Here is a 17129-nt window from a genome sequence, read left to right as displayed (position 1 = left end):
CACCTTGCACTTTCACCATCCTCTGAAGTTGATCATCATTTATTTCATCTGTAGCCTAATAAACTGCATACAGTACCTTCCCGAGTCATAGTGGGAGGACCACACAACATATTATCACGTGACTCCAAGTTTACTTCGATATGATGGTTATTATATCAATATTTGTGCATAAAGGAGGGAAGGCGTTATGGGGGCCTGCCCACCCTACTGTACCTCCTTGCCTCCTCCTCCAAGTAAAATATTTAAATATTGATCATTTATTTGACCGAGACGCACGCTGACAGAAAGAATCATCAATCTCAGATAAAGCATCAGAGCGAGCGAAACAGCGCCCCTCTGTCTACGTATGTGTAGATCATGTATCTGATGCTGTCTGGACAAAAGGAGTATGACATGTCATACTTTATCTGGCCAGACAGTATCAGATGCATGGGCTACATATAGTAAGACAGAGGGGCGCTGTTTCACTTGCTAGTTTCAGCAGAGAGGAAGAGGCTCAGCGAGAGGGTTCACTCTCACCAAAATCTGTCCTGAATAAGCCCGCAGTCTCCGGACAATTCTTGCACATTCATTGTTACATTGTGTGAATTGTTTGCCCTTTTGATTTTGATCAATACCCCATGTAAAGGGGGTGGCCAAATAGCCCGTGGATCACCCCCAGCTCTTTTCTTCTTCAAAGCCATGTTGTTTTCTGTTGTTTTTTTATGCTAGGCTAGCTAGCTAGTTAGCTTCCACCTCTTCCGCCTGGTTTTGTCACGAGCTCTCTTTGGCTATTGCTGATCACCGTTCTCAAAACTTGTAGTTGCACATCTCACACTACAAGAGCATTGCAGATTTTGTGCAGATAAAATCAAACATGTTTGAAAATATTGGGGCGTCTGAGACTGCTCAAAGACAAGATCGGTAGCCCTCAGATTGTGTCTTTGACCTACTCACATTAAACGTGCATCGCCCCGAGTAGACAACGACATGGGGATTTTGTCTCCAATTTCAAAAACTGGGTCTGGGACAGCTAAATCATGGCCAAAATCGTGTAGTGTACACCTGGCTCAAGGCGAGAGCACCAACCTCTGCCATATGGACACATTGATACACGGTGGTCCACTGGCGGCTATAGAACTCAGAGATAGGCCTACTGCTGCATTGGCGTATAGACTATAACTTCTATCATCAACTAAAATAAGATAGATATGCCTAAACCGACAATTAAAACAGTCGAAAATATCCTGATGAAAATTCTGGTTCTTTCAATCACATTCATCTCTCTACTCCGCCTGTCTGCCTCCCTTTCTATCTGTCTTGACTTGAGATATTACTAGTGAAGTGCAACATTGTATCAAATATCTACTGGATCCAGCCAGAAGCTGTCCCTACAAAACGCTGAACATTATATCAACTAGCCTATTCCGGGCCCTCAGAGTTTCCTGCACCAGAGAGCTTGGGACAGACGTTTCTGCTGGATATATGGGATCATCAGATGATATTTGATATCAATATCTATGATATTTTGCATTATCACACCAAGGCTTGGTGATTATCGAGTGTTGGAAAGATTTTTCAAATACTGAGGAACTATCATTTGCAATGGATGTTAAAAAAAACAGACAATTTACAATGTGTAAAGTGGAGAAAAAATGACTGAGAAGCTCAGCTTATTAGTGGTGGACGTGGTGAGTTAAGACAATCAGAATTCCGACATTGCCAAACAGGCACTTTCCTACAGTTCCATGCAGCAGGCCAGGTAGGCCTACTTCTATGACTGCCCATACGAGCATGCTCCTCCAACGTTATCAGGACAGAGAAACCAGACACATGCTCATTGCTCACGGGAGCACTTCAAACAGAAGACAATGAAAAGATTGACAAAACTCATAATGGTTATGAAATAAACCATAACTTGTTTCTCAAAAGTGTAGCAGGTTCTGAATTCTGCAAACAACGTTTCCACTCTGAGAATGAGAATAGTATATGACTCTAATTAATATGTGCATTAACAGTCATTAATGTAACCAAATGACGAGGGATTAACTAGGCCTACAGAGGCCTAGGACTACAGATGACATATGTAATGGGGAAGTGATAAAAAAATACAATCAAAGGGCAAACAAGTCACACAATGAAACAATGAATGGGCAAGAATTGGTAGGAGAGAGATGAGTACATTCTGGATTAATGAATGAATTGGTAGGAGAGAGATGAGTACATTCTGGATTAATGAATGAATTGGTAGGAGAGAGATGAGTACATTCTGGATTAATGAATGAATTGGTAGGAGAGAGCTGAGTACATTCTGGAGAGAGACATGCCATGTCTTCACCACACACCCCTTCTCTTATTCTTGTTGCAACATCAAAAATTAGACTTTAGACACATTACCTTCACACATATTTTATATGCTTTTCACTGACAGCCACAACTCAATCAGACTTTTTTTGTTGACATTTAACCTTTATTTAACAAGGCAAGAACAAATTCTTATTTACAAAGACGGCCTACCGGAGAACAGTGGGTTAACCAGCAACCTTTCGGTTACTGGCCCAACGCTCTAACCACTGGGCTACCTGTCGCCCCAGACATATTGCCACGCCCGCTGCCCAAATTGTGGGATTCCAAAATAGGCTTACACTTATTCACTTGTGATTTGAAACAATCTACAGCTATTTTTTTTAAAGAAGCTATTGATCCTCTATGGCTAAGTCATGCTCTCTGGTGAAGTATTTTAATGATCCTCTGTGGCTAAGTCATGCTCTCTGGTGAAGTATTTTAATGATCCTCTGTAGCTAAGTCATGCTCTCTGATGAAGTATTTTAGTGATCCTCTGTGGCTAAGTCATGCTCTCTGGTGAAGTATTTTAATGATCCTCTGTGGCTAAGTCATGCTCTCTGATGAAGTATTTTAATGATCCTCTGTGGCTAAGTCATGCTCTCTGGTGAAGTATTTTAATGATCCTCTGTGGCTAAGTCATGCTCTCTGGTGAAGTATTTTAATGATCCTCTGTTACTAAGTCATGCTCTCTGGTGAAGTATTTTAATGATCCTCTGTAGCTAAGTCATGCTCTCTGGTGAAGTATTTTAATGATCCTCTGTGGCTAAGTCATGCTCTCTGGTGAAGTATTTTAATGATGCTCTGTTACTAAGTCATGCTCTCTGGTGAAGTATTTTAATGATGCTCTGTTACTAAGTCATGCTCTCTGGTGAAGTATTTTAATGTTCTTATTTAGACAGGAGTAATTATATAACTGTGGCAAAACAATCTGTTCAGGCATGTGATCAGGTGCCACAAAGAGGGCCTTAGGAAAATTAAAATTGGCACAGAACAGGGCAGCACGGCTGGCCCTTAAATGTACACGGAGAGCTAACATTAATGATATGCATGTCAATCTCTCATGGCTCAAAGTGGAGGAGATTGACTTCATCATTAATTGTTTTTGTAAGAAGTGTTGACAAGCTGAATGCACTGAGCTGTTTTAAACTACTAGCTCACAGCTCAGACATCCATGCATACCCCACAATACATACCACCAGAGGTCTCTTCACAGTCCCCTAGTCCAGAACAGACTATGGGAGGCGCACAGTACTACATAGAGCCATGACCACATGGTACTCTATTCCACATCAGGTAACTGACACAAGTAGTAGAATCAGATTTTAAAAAACAAATAAAAATATCCCTTATGGAACAGCAGGTACCATGAAGAGACACACACACAGGTACAGACACACACATACACACACAAACTCTACACAGATGTACATTGTAATATTGTTGTATGGTGGTATTATACATTTGTATTGTAGATGTGTAGTGGTGTAATGTTATATGATGAACTGTTTTCTCTTTGTTTTCGTGTGTAATGTAAGTGCCTTAATGTGTTTGGACCCCAGGAAGAGTAGCTGCTGCCTTGGCATCCCTAGTAAATACTTTAGGGGAAGCCAGCCTCCTATATCTAGCCTATGGATCTGATGCTGTCTGGACAGAAATAGTATAACATGCCATACTCTTTTGGTCCAGACACAATCAGATACATTGTTTACACATACTGAGACAGAGGGGCGCTGTTTTGCTCGCTTGGATTCTTTAACTGAGATTGATGGGTCTTTCTGTCGGCGTGCGTCTCGGTCAAATAAATTATCAATATTTCAATATTTTATTTGGATGGCCCCCCTAAGGCTCGCCCATAAGGCCGGGCCTGCCATGATCACGCAGACCCTTCTGTAGGTTTTAGCCTTGGTTATGCCAGGATTCAACATCTGATAACTTCCTAACTTCCTGAAGTTGGCTCTGTGTGTAGCTAAGCGGAATTTGAAGGGTGGGGTCCGTAACGTAACCCACATAGACATCGTTTAAAACCATTATTCAATAGGAAGAGCGTGTTTAGGCTATGTCCATCACTCCATAATGTCGTTTATGATTTCAGATTGCCATGTTCCTTATTTTCTTTGATATGAATCCCACTCTGCGGCTGCAGCGCAGTGTTCATAAGGCACGTGATCTTACATATACCCATTGTTCATGATAATCAAATATTATGATGTGATGTTGTAGGCTAGGCTATACAACTAGCACACAATAGCAAACAAGTAGCCTAACAAATATTAGGTAGGCCAAACGCTACGTTCGGCCCGCCAGTCGGTTCAACTTACCTTCGGAGACCACCGTTCGCACCAGATAAAGCCAGAAGCACAATCGGATAAGCGTTAGTTTGGACATATTTGTTAGTTCGTTCGTAAAAGTAAATTCACATGAGATATGCTAAAACACTGTGTGGTTAATAACCTAGCCTACCGAGGCTGTGAAAGTGAAAGTAAAATGTGGATTTTAGTTCCCCCCTGTGCCTTCCTCTGACGTCATGACCACTTGGTTGAAAATAACGTTCCATTTGACTTGTAAATAATGTTTCATAGCTGAAATACAATCACACTGTACACCAACACATTGTATTATGTTGATATGCTATAATAACTTTAATATAATTTTTTTCTAACCACGTCTGGAATGTTCCTTGCCCATACCTGGTCTCTGGCGCCTCCCTGTGTTTATAATTGGCTTCAATGTACAGAATGATATATTTTATCTACATTTACATTTACATTTAAGTCATTTAGCAGACGCTCTTATCCAGAGCGACTTACAAATTGGATCTAGAATTGATCGGGTCACTGTGCTATAATGTAACCAAAATATTGTAATATTCAAAGGTAACTTAATAACTATAGTTAATTTAATTTTCCTCCTATCCACTGAGCCTACTGTATGAGGCATGCACACTAAAACATTCACACAATGAAATATTTTCTTATAAAATAATAAGTTTGTCATCTTGTCAACATTTCATTATAATTCACATTACTCAAAGTTTATAAAAATTATAGTAGCCTAGGCTAAACATGACAGCCCATACAGGATAATAATATGATACATAATAACCCGTAAGAGATTGAAAAAGAGAGAAGTTTACTGAAGAGAAACAAACCTTCCCTGAACAGAATCAAAATATTTATCAAACAAACTATATATTCAACAAGTGCTTTTCAACTGGCTTCTTCTGGTACAGAGTCTGTAGCTGTAATGGTCTCTGTTGGTACAGGATTTATCTATACTTCCCTGTGAAGTACACAGAGTATCTGAGCTACTCTTTATTGCTGTACATGCTGTATCTGAGCTGGTGTCTACTGGTCCAGAGGGTGCACCTGAACTGTATTTTACTGGAGTAGATAGTGAACCTACATGCTGTGGCTCTGAGACCAGCTGACAATCCTGGACTGCTTCTATCAGGAGTGTCTGTACTGTCTGACACTGACCTAGTGGGTCTCCTCAGACCTGATAGGCCAGGTGTTCCTCTCTCTCTGTCTACCTGACCACTGCTCCTCTGGGTTTCCATTGTATTCAACACACTTCCTTGTTCAACACCAGTCTGATAGCCATGATAGTGTCTTATAGAGCAGAGTTTTCCAAATATTTTCACTCGGGCCCCCCTTGGGTCTTGATGTATGGGAATTCAGGATGGAGGTGTTTGTTTGGGAGGAGTTAGGTTCTTTCACCTCTATCTCTGACGCTCCATATTTGTCCTTTCTCTGTGGGGTTGGTGGAGACCTCTGACCGTCAGTCTGGCTGTTGAGTGTGGCTCTGCTGGATTGCTCCTCTTCCCTCCCTTCATCCTGTGTTTTCTCTTCCTTCCCCTCTCCATCTCTTCTACCCTCTTCCTCCCCCTCTCGTCTTCCCTCGTTCTCGTCATCTTCCCCCCGTCTCTGCATCATAATCTCAGACCACTGCCACATGTGACTCCTGGTCAGATCCATTCCCATAATCCTCTGTCCCTCCCCCACAGTGTATCCTGATTGTGGTTCAGGCTGTATCCATCTCTGGTATCCATCACTGGTATCCATCTCTGGTATCCATCTCTGGGCTTTGGAGGGGGTCAGATGAGCCTGTGACATAGCCTCCTCCCCTCCCTCACTCTCTTCCTTCACTTCCCTCTCTCTTTCTCCCTCTCTTTTTCCAGATACCTTAGTCAGTGTCCTCACCTGAGATCTAGGCTGGAAGGCATTGGAATTCCGGCCCTGATTCTGGTCATTTCGTTTGAGCAGGCTATTACTCACAACATCACCTGTGTTATCAGTAGATCCTGCCTCATCTAGTAATGGCTGCTTCTCTCCCTCACTCTCTCTGGATATCACAGCCTTGCTGGTGTGGGTCATCTGGTTATACTTAACAAAAAGGGGTAAAGGGGAAAGGGGGATACCTAGTCAGTTGTACAACTGAATACATTCAACTGAAATGTGACTTCCGCAATTAATCGTCATCCACGTGTTCGGCGCCCGGGGAACAGTGGGTAAACTACCTTGCTCAGGGGTAGAATGACATAAGGCCCAAGGAGGTGTGGTATATGGCTAGTATACCATGACTAAGGGCTGTTCAAAATCTGAATATTTTGTTGACCTGGAATCATTCTTTGATCCTGAGATAGCTAGAGATACAATTGTTTATATGAAAAATAAATTTCCATCAAACTTCAAGGAGGAGACTCAAATAATGAAACATTTATGGTAATATTTACAGTAAAGACATGGGCTTACCTTTGGAACACTTCCAGCAGATGAGACAGGCCACTACACATGGATGAATAGCCAATAGATCAGAAGCCAAGACACCAATCACAGCACCAGCTATTAGGGGGACATTGGAAACATGCAAATACAGAAATATTTGGAGATGGTCAGACAGACAACAACATATGTTGTTGATGTCGCCCATATCTGCTTATACTATCTCTTGTTTAGCTGTGGCCTTTCAGTCGTTGCTGTTGTAGGTCTGTGTCTTCTCACTGACTGGGTTCCTGGCCTCACAGGTGTAGCTGTCTGTCTGACTCTGGGGATGTGATGTTGTATTGCTGTCTAGTCTGCTCCTGGCTCCACATCTCCTCCTGGTGGTCAGACCAAGACCAGCAGTACACCACCAGCGGACCCTTAGCACTGCATTGAACAGTTGCCACGGTACCGTTCAATTTACAGGTGAAGTCAGGTTGTGATACTGGGTCTGTGGATGGAAATGGAGGAGTATGTCACTTAGCAGAGAACACGTGGTGGTGCACACTCACTGTACACACACACACACACACTGTACACACACACACACTGTACACACTCACACACTCTTTCTCTCGCTCTTTCTTTACAATCTGTTTGTGTTCTCTGTCTTTCTTTCACATTCTTTACAATCTGTTTGTGTTCTCTGTTTCTCTCTCTCTTTTAATCTCTATTAGGCTGTGTTTAAAAAAAGGTTTTGTTGGAGTTACAGAAATAAGTCATTGTGGTTTAGGGACTGCCTCTGTAAATCCAGGAGAGACAAAGCTGTGAAAAATTATTGTGAAGCACACACACACACACACACACACACACACACACACACACACACACACACACACACACACACACACACACACACACACACACACACACACACACACACACACACACACACACACAGCAATACTGCAAGCAAAGTAACCAACATGCACACACACACATACCGTACACATATGCTGTTGAACTGTTTTCATCAATCCACTGATTCTCAGCTCTCCAGTAGCCTGGTCCAGTGTTGTGCCGCTTTCAAAGCCACCATAGGTGTACAGCCCAAAATCCTTGTCCCACTCTGCCGCCTTGTTCAAGCCATGCTTCCATAGGATGCATGTGATGGGGTCAGGTATAGTGGACTTGTCCGGAGTCAACACAAGAAACTCTCCCACTTTTCTGTAGAGCTGTTCATCTGGAACACCAGGCATCATATATGTGAAAGTGAACTAGTTAACACTCTAAATGGGCCTACATAGCCCTATTGACATTGAACGTGATACAGTTGAAGTCGGAAGTTTGCATACACTTAGGTTGGAGTCATTAAAACTCGTTTTTCATCCACTCCACAAATGTCTTGTTAAAAAACTATAGTTTGGCAAGTCGGTTAGGACATCTACTTTGTGCATGACACAAGTAATTTTTCCAACAATTGTTTACAGATTATTTCACTAATAATTCACTGTATCACAATTCCAGTGGGTCAGAAGATTACATACACCAGTTGACTGTGCCTTTAAACAGCTTGGATAATTCCAGAAAATTATGTCATGGCTTTAAGAGCTTCTGATAGGCTAATTGACATCATTTGAGGCAATTGGAGGTGTACCTGTGGATGTATTTCATGGCCTACCTTCAAACTCAGTGCCTCTTTGCTTGACATCATGAGAAAATCAAAAGAAATCAGCCAAGACCTCTGAAAAAATTATAGACCTCCACAAGTCTGGTTCATCCTTGGGAGCAATTTCCAAACGCCTGAAGGTACCACGTTCATCTGTACAAACAATAGTATGCAAGTATAAACACCATAGGACCACGCAGCCATCATACCGCTCAGGAAAGAGATGCGTTCTGTCTCCTAGAGATGAACGTACTTTGGTGTGAAAAGTGCAAATCAATCCCAGAACAGCAGCAAAGGACCTTGTGAAGATGCTGGAGGAAACAGGTACAAAAGTATCTATATCCACAGTAAAACGAGTCCTATATCGACATAACCTGTTTCCTCCATAGCCGCTCAGCAAGGAAGAAGCCACTGCTCCATAACCGCCATAAAAAAGCCAGACTACGGCTGGATATGGGGACAAAGATCATACTTTTTGGAGAAATGTCCTCTGGTCTGATGAAACAAAAATAGAACTGTTTGGACATAATGACCATTGTTATGTTTGGAGGAAAAAGTTGGAGGCTTGCAAGCCAAAGAACACCATCCCAACCGTGAAGCACGGGGGTGGCAGCATCATGTTGTGGGGCTGCTTTGCTGCAGGAGGGACTGGTCAAATCAAATCAAATTTATTTATATAGCCCTTCGTACATCAGCTGAAATCTCAAAGTGCTGTACAGAAACCCAGCCTAAAACCCCAAACAGCAAGCAATGCATGTGAAAGAAGCACGGTGGCTGGGAAAAACTCCCTAGGAAAAACTCCTGAGAAAGGCCAAAAACCTAGGAAGAAACCTAGAGAGGAACCAGGCTATGAGGGGTGGCCAGTCCTCTTCTGGCTGTGCCGGGTGGATATTATAACAGAACATGGTCAAGATGTTAAAATGTTCGTAAATGACCAGCATGGTCAAATAATAATAATCATAGTAATTGTCGAGGGTGCAACAAGCACGTCCGGTGAACAGGTCAGGGTTCCGTAGCCGCAGGCAGAACAGTTGAAACTGGAGCAGCAGCATGGCCAGGTGGACTGGGGACAGCAAGGAGTCATCATGCCAGGTAGTCCTGAGGCATGGTCCTAGGGCTCAGGTCCTCCGAGAGAAAGAAAGAAAGAGAGAAAGAGAGAATTAGAGAGAGCATATTTACATTCACACAGGACACCGGATAAGACAAGAGAATACTCCAGATGTAACAGACTGACCCTAGCCCCCCGACACATAAACTACTGCAGCATAAATACTGGAGGCTGAGACAGGAGGGATCAGAAGACACTGTGGCCCCATCCGATGATACCCCCGGACAGGGCCAAACAGGCAGGATATAACCCCACCCACTTTGCCAAAGCACAGCCCCCACACCACTAGAGGGATATCTACAACCACCAACTTACCGTCCGAAGACAAGGCCGAGTATAGCCCACAAAGATCTCCGCCACGGCACAACCCAAGGGGGGGGCGCCAACCCAGACAGGAAGACCACGTCAGTGGCTCAACCTACTCAAGTGACGCACCCCTCCCATGGACGGCATGGAAGAACACCAGTAAGACTGGTGCACTTTACAAAATGATGGCATCATGAGGGAGGGAAATTATGTGGATATATTGACGCAACATCTCAAGACATCAGTCAGGAAGCTAAAGCTTGGTCACAAATGGGTCTTCCAAATGGACAATGACCCTAAACATACTTCATAAAGTTGTGGCAAAATGGCTTAAGGACAACAAAGTCAAGGTATTGGAGTGGGTATCACAAAGCCCTTTCCTCAATCCTATAGAAAATTTGTGGGCAGAACTGAAAAAGCGTGTGCGAGCAAGGAGGCCTACAAACCTGACTCGGTTACACTAGCTATGTCAGGAGGAATGGGCCAAAATTCACCCAACTTATTGTGGGAAGCTTGTGGAAGGCTACCCGAAATGTTTGACCCAAAGTTCAACAATTTAAAGGCAATGCTACCAAATACTAATTGAGTGTATGTAAACTTCTGACCCACTGGGAATGTGATGAAAGAAATAAAAGCTGAAATAAATCATTCTCTCTACTATTATTGAATTTTAAAATTCTCGAAATAAAGTGGTGATCCTAACTGACCTAAGACAGGTCAGACCTAAAACAGGTCAGACCTAAGACAATTTTTACTAAGATTAAATGTCAGGAATTGTGGAAAACTGAGTTTAAATGTAAACTTCTGACTTCAACTGTACATATTAACCACAATAACCATAATAACAGTTGTCACTTTACATGTATGTGGGAATTATTTTATGTGTGGTTTATGTATAGCCCTTAAAATAAACTGATGCCAAAATAAAGGGGATAAGTGAGGGTTACCATGTACAATTTCAGCTGTTAAAATCTCTTTCCTTGCCAATAGAATAGGCCTATAATATGTCATCATTGGGAAGCAGAAGTGGAAACCCCAAGGGTTGGGGAGTAACTGATTACATGTAACCTACCCAACCCTGGAAACCCCCGATTTCTTATGCTAAAGCCACCCCCCCCCACACACACACAGCTAAAATGTACCATCCTTTTATTGACCTGCAAATAGGTCTGCAGTCACATATTCCAGTTATGGGGTGCGGTCGATATTGAAAACGTAGCCTACTTGTGCGAACATGGCTTATTATTTACTATCCGTTTTGTAACATTGTGTTTTATTGACTTGTGATATCCTTGTTTGTAATCAGCACACATAACAGACCAGTATCTTGTAATAAACACGAATGCATCTTTAAAATAAGAGTTTCGCGCCACCGAGACAACAGCCTGTGCAACAGAATAACCTAAATTATGAAACTGCGCAGCGTATCGTTTCCGTGAAAAAGACGCTCAAAAGTGAGCCTTTTCTTAGAAGTCATTTTGCTAGTTTGTTTGTAGCTATTGACAACAAAACAGTCGTGTAGTATGTTGACTCACTGTGGCTATGTCTTTAGCCTGCCTACCTAGCAGACATGACATGATGTAAAAGTGAAAGTAAAACTTTAATGTGCCTGTTGAGCCACTCGATTGAAAACAATATGTTGGATTTAACATCAAATCAAATGTTATTGGTCACATACATGTGTTTAGCAGATGTTATTGCGGGTGTAACGAAATGCTTGTGTTTCTAGCTCCAACAGTGCAGTAATATCTAACAAGTAATATCTAACAATTTCACAACATATACTAATACACACAAATCTAAGAAAAGGAACGAAATTAGAATATATAAATAAATGGATGAGCAATGTCAGAACGGCATAGACTAAGATACAGTAGAATAGTATAGAATACAGTATATACATATGAGATGAGTAATGCAAGATATGTAAACATTATTAAAGTGACTAGTGTTCCATTTATTAAAGTGGCCAGTGGTTACAAGTCTATGAATATAGGCAGCATCCTCTATGTGCTAGCGATGGCTATTTAGCAGTCTGATGGCCTTGAGATAGAAGCTGTTTTTGATGCACCTGTACTGACCTCGTCATCTGGATGATAGCGGGGTGAGCAGGCAGTGGCTCGGGTGGTTGAGGTCCTTGATGATCTTTTTGGCTGTTCTGTGACATCAGGTGCTGTAGGTGTCCTGGAGGGCAGGTAGTTTGCCTCCGGTGATACGATGGGCAGACCGCACCACCCTCTGGAGAGCCCTGCAGTGGCGGGCGGTGCAGTTGCCGTACCGAGTGGTGATAAGCCTGACAGGAAACTCTCAATTGTGCATCTGTAAAAGTTTGTGAGGGTTTTAGGTGCCAAGCCAAATTTCTTCAGCCTCCTGAGGTTGAAGAGGCGCTGTTGCACCTTCTTCACCACACTGTCTGTGTGGGTGGACCATTTCAGTTTGTCAGGGATATGTACGCTGAGGAACTTGAAGCTTTCCACCTTCTCCACGGCGGTCCCGTCGATGTGGATAGGGGGGTGCTCCCTCTACTGTTTCCTGAAGTCCACGATCATCTCTTTTGTTTTGTTGACGCTGAGTGAGATTTAATTTTCCTGGCCACACACTCCCAGAGCCCTCACCTCCTCTCTGTAGGCAGTCTCGTCATTGTTGGTAATCAAGCCCACTACTGTTGTGTCATCTGCAAACTTGAGGATTGAGTTGGAGGCGTGCATGGCCACACAGTCATGGGTGAACAGGGAGTACAGAGGGGCTGAGCACGCACCCTTGTGGGGCCCCATGTTGAGGATCAGCCAAGTGGAGGGGTTGTTTCCTACCATCACCACCTGGGGGCAGCCCGTCAGGAAGTCCAGGACCCAGTTGCACAGGACGGGGTTCAGAACCAGGACCTCAAGCTTAATGATGAGCTTGGAGGGTACTATGGTGTTGAATGCTGAGATATAGTCAATGAACAGCATTCTTACATAGTTATTCCTTTTGTCCAGATGGGATAGGGCAGTGTGCAGTGTGATGGCTATTGCATCGTCTGTGGATCTATTGTGGCGATAAGCAAATTGGAGTGGGTCTAGGGTGACAGGTAAAGTGGAGGTGATATGATCCTTGACTAGTCTCTCAAAGCACTTCATGATGACAGAAGTAAGTGCTACGGGGCGATAGTCATTTAGTTCAGTTAACTTTGCTTTCTTGGGTACAGGAACAATGGTGGCCATCCTGAAGCATGTAGGGACAGCAGACTGGGATAGGGAGAGATTGAATATGTCTGTAAACACACCAGCCAGCTGGTCTGCGCATGTTCTGAGGACGCGGCTAGGGATGCTGTCTGGGCCTGCCGCCTTGCGAGGGTTAACACGCTTAAATGTCTTACTCAGGAGAGCCCACAATCCTTGGTAGCAGGCTGCGTTGGTGGCACTGTGTTACCTTCAAAGAGAGCGAAGAAGGTGTTTAGCTTATCTGGTAGCAAGACGTTGGTGTCCACAACGTGGCTGGTTTTCTTTTTGTAGTCCACGATTGTCTGTAGACCCTGCCACATACATCTCGTGTCTGAGCCATTGAATTGCTACTCCACTTTGTCTCTATACTGATGTTTTGCCTGTTTGATTGCCTTTCCAGAGGGAATAGTTACATTGTTTGTATTCTGACATATTCCCAGTCACCTTGTTATGGTTAAATTCGGTGGTTCGCGCTTTCAGTTTTGCTTGAATGCTGCCATCTATCCACGATTTCTGGTTAGGGAATGTTTTAATAGTCACAGTGGGTACAACATCTCCTATACACTTCCTGATAAACTCAGTCACTGTATCAGTGTATAGGTCTATATTATTCTCTGAAGCTACTCGGAGCATATCCCAGTCTGCGTGATCAGAACAATCTTGAAGTGTGGATTCCGATTGGTCAGACCAGCGTTAAATAGTCCTTAGCATGGGTACTTCCTGTTTGAGATCTGCCTATAGGAAGGGAGGAGCAAAATAGAGTCGTGGTCAGATTTGCCGAAAGGAGGGTGTGGGAGGGTCTTGAAGGTCTTCCGGAAGTTGGAGTAACAGTGGTTGTGTCTTAGCAATGCAAGTACTACAGTCAATGTGTTGGTAGAATTTCAGCATCCTTTTCCTCAAATTTGCTTTGTTAAAATCTCCAGCTACAATAAATGCAGCCTCAGGATATGTGGTTTCCAGTTTGCATTAAGTCCAGTGAAGTTCTTTGAGGGCCGTCGTGGTATTGGTTTGAGGGGGATATACACGGCCCTGACTATAACCGAAGAAAATTATCTTGGGAGAGAATATGGTCGGCATTTGATGGTGAGGTATTGTAGGTCGAGTGAACAAAAGGACTTGAGTTTCTGTGTGTTATCACAGTTACACCATGAGTCGTTGTTCATGAATCATACACCCCTTCCCTTATTCTTCCCGGAGAGATATCTATTCCTGTTTGCGTGATGTACTGATAACCCGTCTGGCTGGATCGACTTAGTCAGTATATCCCAAGAGAGCCATGTTTCAGTGAAACAGAGTATGTTACAATCCCTGATATCTCTCTGGAAAGATACTCTCGCTCTGAGCTCGTCAACTTTATTATCCAAAGACTGAACATTAGCGAGTAATATACTCGGAACTGGTGGGTGGTGTGTGCGCCTCCTAGGTCGGACTAGAATACCACTCCGAGTACCTCTCCTTCGCCGGCGTTGTTTTGGGTCGGCTTCTGGAATCAGTTCAATTGCCCTGGGGGGTACAAACGAAGGATCCGCTTCGGGAAAGTCGTATACCTGGTATGATGCTGGTAGTGCTAGTGAGTTACCGCCGCTCTGATATCCAGTAGTTCTTCCCGGCTGTATGTAATAACACAAAAACAATTCTGGACTAACAATGTAAGAAATAATACATAAAAAAACAAAATACTGTAAAGTTTCCTAAGAGCTGGAAGCGAAGCAGCCCTCTTTGTTGACGCCATCTTTAGCCTATGACAAAGGCAAAATAACCTAGCTAGCAACTTCAAATCAATAAAATATCTATCAAAGGCTAAACATATGTTTGACAAAGTAATTACGATAAATTGTACTCATCAACTCAGATGAGTCTATACCATACTGTGCAGTTGTTTGGCAACTTCCTGTGCCATATGGTAGGTGGTGCATCTAACCTCCTGCCTGTAGCAGTACTTGTTTATTTCATCACAAAAATTGCCCGCTACAGTGTTTTACACAGAATATTTTTTAATTTTTCAAGATAAAATATTTATTACATACATTAACACATCACACACACACAATACAGTATACACAACACATACATATTACAATTAATATAAAACAGGGGGATGTACAACTGCACAAAATTATATTTGCATGCAGGTTAAAAGCACTGTGTTGTGATACAACATTTTTATGTCAATATAATCATACAAATGATAGATTTTTTCCAAAAGATTGATTGACACAAATTGTCATGGAAAAATAATATATTACATTTTGATTGCCAAAGTTGATTGTTGACTACGTGGGAGTATGAAAAGCACGCAGAGCAACAACAAAAACCTTAATTTCCCCTCTACTGTATGGCCAGATTGCTAGCAAGAATGACAAGAAACTGCCATGTGGGGAATCATAAGTGGCTCGTTTCAGCTCGTTTCATCTTGTTCTTCATACCATGTCTTGTTTTAGAGGTGTTTTGACTCATGTCTACGCTAATATGGCTAAAATTCACTAGCTAGCTAACCAAGAACTGTAAAGATGTATTTGAGAGAAAACAAGTGCTCATTGTGAAAATATATTTATGTTTTCTATAATCATTGGAGACTAAATAAAGCTTACATGTTGTCAGCAATCTAAGCCAATCCAATCTGTTTGCCTCATACTTGTGGATGTGTCGATTTGTTGCTAAACAACCCACCCCGCTATAGCGCCAAAACATTATCACCGCATATTGGCTCTGCTTGAACTCCCCTGCCAATGCATTGTTGTTCTTCTCAGACAATCTTTTACAATTATATTTCAACATTTGAGGTAGGCTACATGATCACACCGGTAATAGATCAGTTGTTGTATTACTTGAGGCACGGCTGAGTGAGCATACATTTAAATTAGCTTTTTTATTTTACTGGGCTGATTTCACTGGTCATCCCCAAAGCCAACACTTCCTTTGGCCACCTTTCCTTCCAGTTCTCTGCTGCCAATGACTGGAACGAATTGCAAAAATTACTGAAGCTGGAGACTTATCTCCCTCTCTAACTTTAAGCATCAGCTGTCAGAACTGCTTACCGATCACTGTACCTGTACACAGCCAATCTGTAAATAGCACACCCAACTACCTCATCCCCATGTTGTTATTTTTCCTCTTGCTCTTTTGCACCCCAGTATCTTTACTTGCACATCATCATCTTCACATCTCACTCCAGTGTTAATGCTAAACTGTAATTATTTCGCCTCTGTGGCCTATTTATTGCCTTACCTCCCTACTCTTCTACATTTGCACACACTGTACATCGTTTTTTCTATTGTGTTATTGACTGTACGTTTGTTTATGTGTAACTCTGTGTTGTTGTTTTTGTCGCACAGCTTTGTTTTATCTTGGCCAGGTCCCAGTTGTAAATAAGAACTTGTTCTCAACTGGCCTACCTGGTTAAATAAAGGTGAAATAAAAAAATGGAGCCTGCAGCTGATCAGTCTCAGCGGAGGTAGAGGGAAGCAGCCTGATCCGGGTCCGCCTTTCAAAGTCCCTCCACTCTCTCTTTCCTCCGCTGTTTGGATGTTAAATGACGAGATAGTCATTGATGCGAATAGCCACTCTTGTTCAGCACATTGCAATACGTCCTGGGTATATCAAGCACACTGATTGAAAAAACACTGGTGTTGCAATAATTAACATTTACCAACAGACAGCATCAACGTGCCATTTTACACCCATAACATCAGTTGACACTGACCAAAATGGACACCATCTTCCAGTTGATGGCGAAACTCGAGTCGCACCATATTATTTCTGCACAAATTCATGTTGTTACTCCTATATGACCAGAGAAACTGAAATATTAGTTATTA

At 42.6% G+C, this 17129-nt stretch overlaps 1 protein-coding gene across 3 annotated transcripts in view; it reads right to left on the bottom strand.

Annotated features, from left to right (window-relative positions):
- Positions 1–17129, bottom strand: part of LOC115196278 (uncharacterized) — a 151218-nt gene that overhangs the window by 87347 nt on the left and 46742 nt on the right. For 2 of the 3 annotated variants that reach the window (XM_029756949.1, XM_029756951.1), the window contains exon 1: positions 4644–4823. The exons of the other annotated variant lie outside the window; for it this stretch is intronic. In XM_029756949.1, the coding sequence (XP_029612809.1) occupies positions 4644–4710 (67 nt within the window). In that variant the 5' untranslated portion in view covers positions 4711–4823. Of the gene's footprint in view, positions 1–4643; positions 4824–17129 lie in introns of those variants that run through there. 3 annotated transcript variants of the gene reach the window in all.

Source organism: Salmo trutta, chromosome 6 (assembly GCF_901001165.1).
Source record: "Salmo trutta chromosome 6, fSalTru1.1, whole genome shotgun sequence".
Classification (NCBI taxonomy): Eukaryota; Metazoa; Chordata; class Actinopteri; order Salmoniformes; family Salmonidae; genus Salmo; species Salmo trutta.
This window is presented reverse-complemented; position numbering and strand designations above follow the sequence as displayed.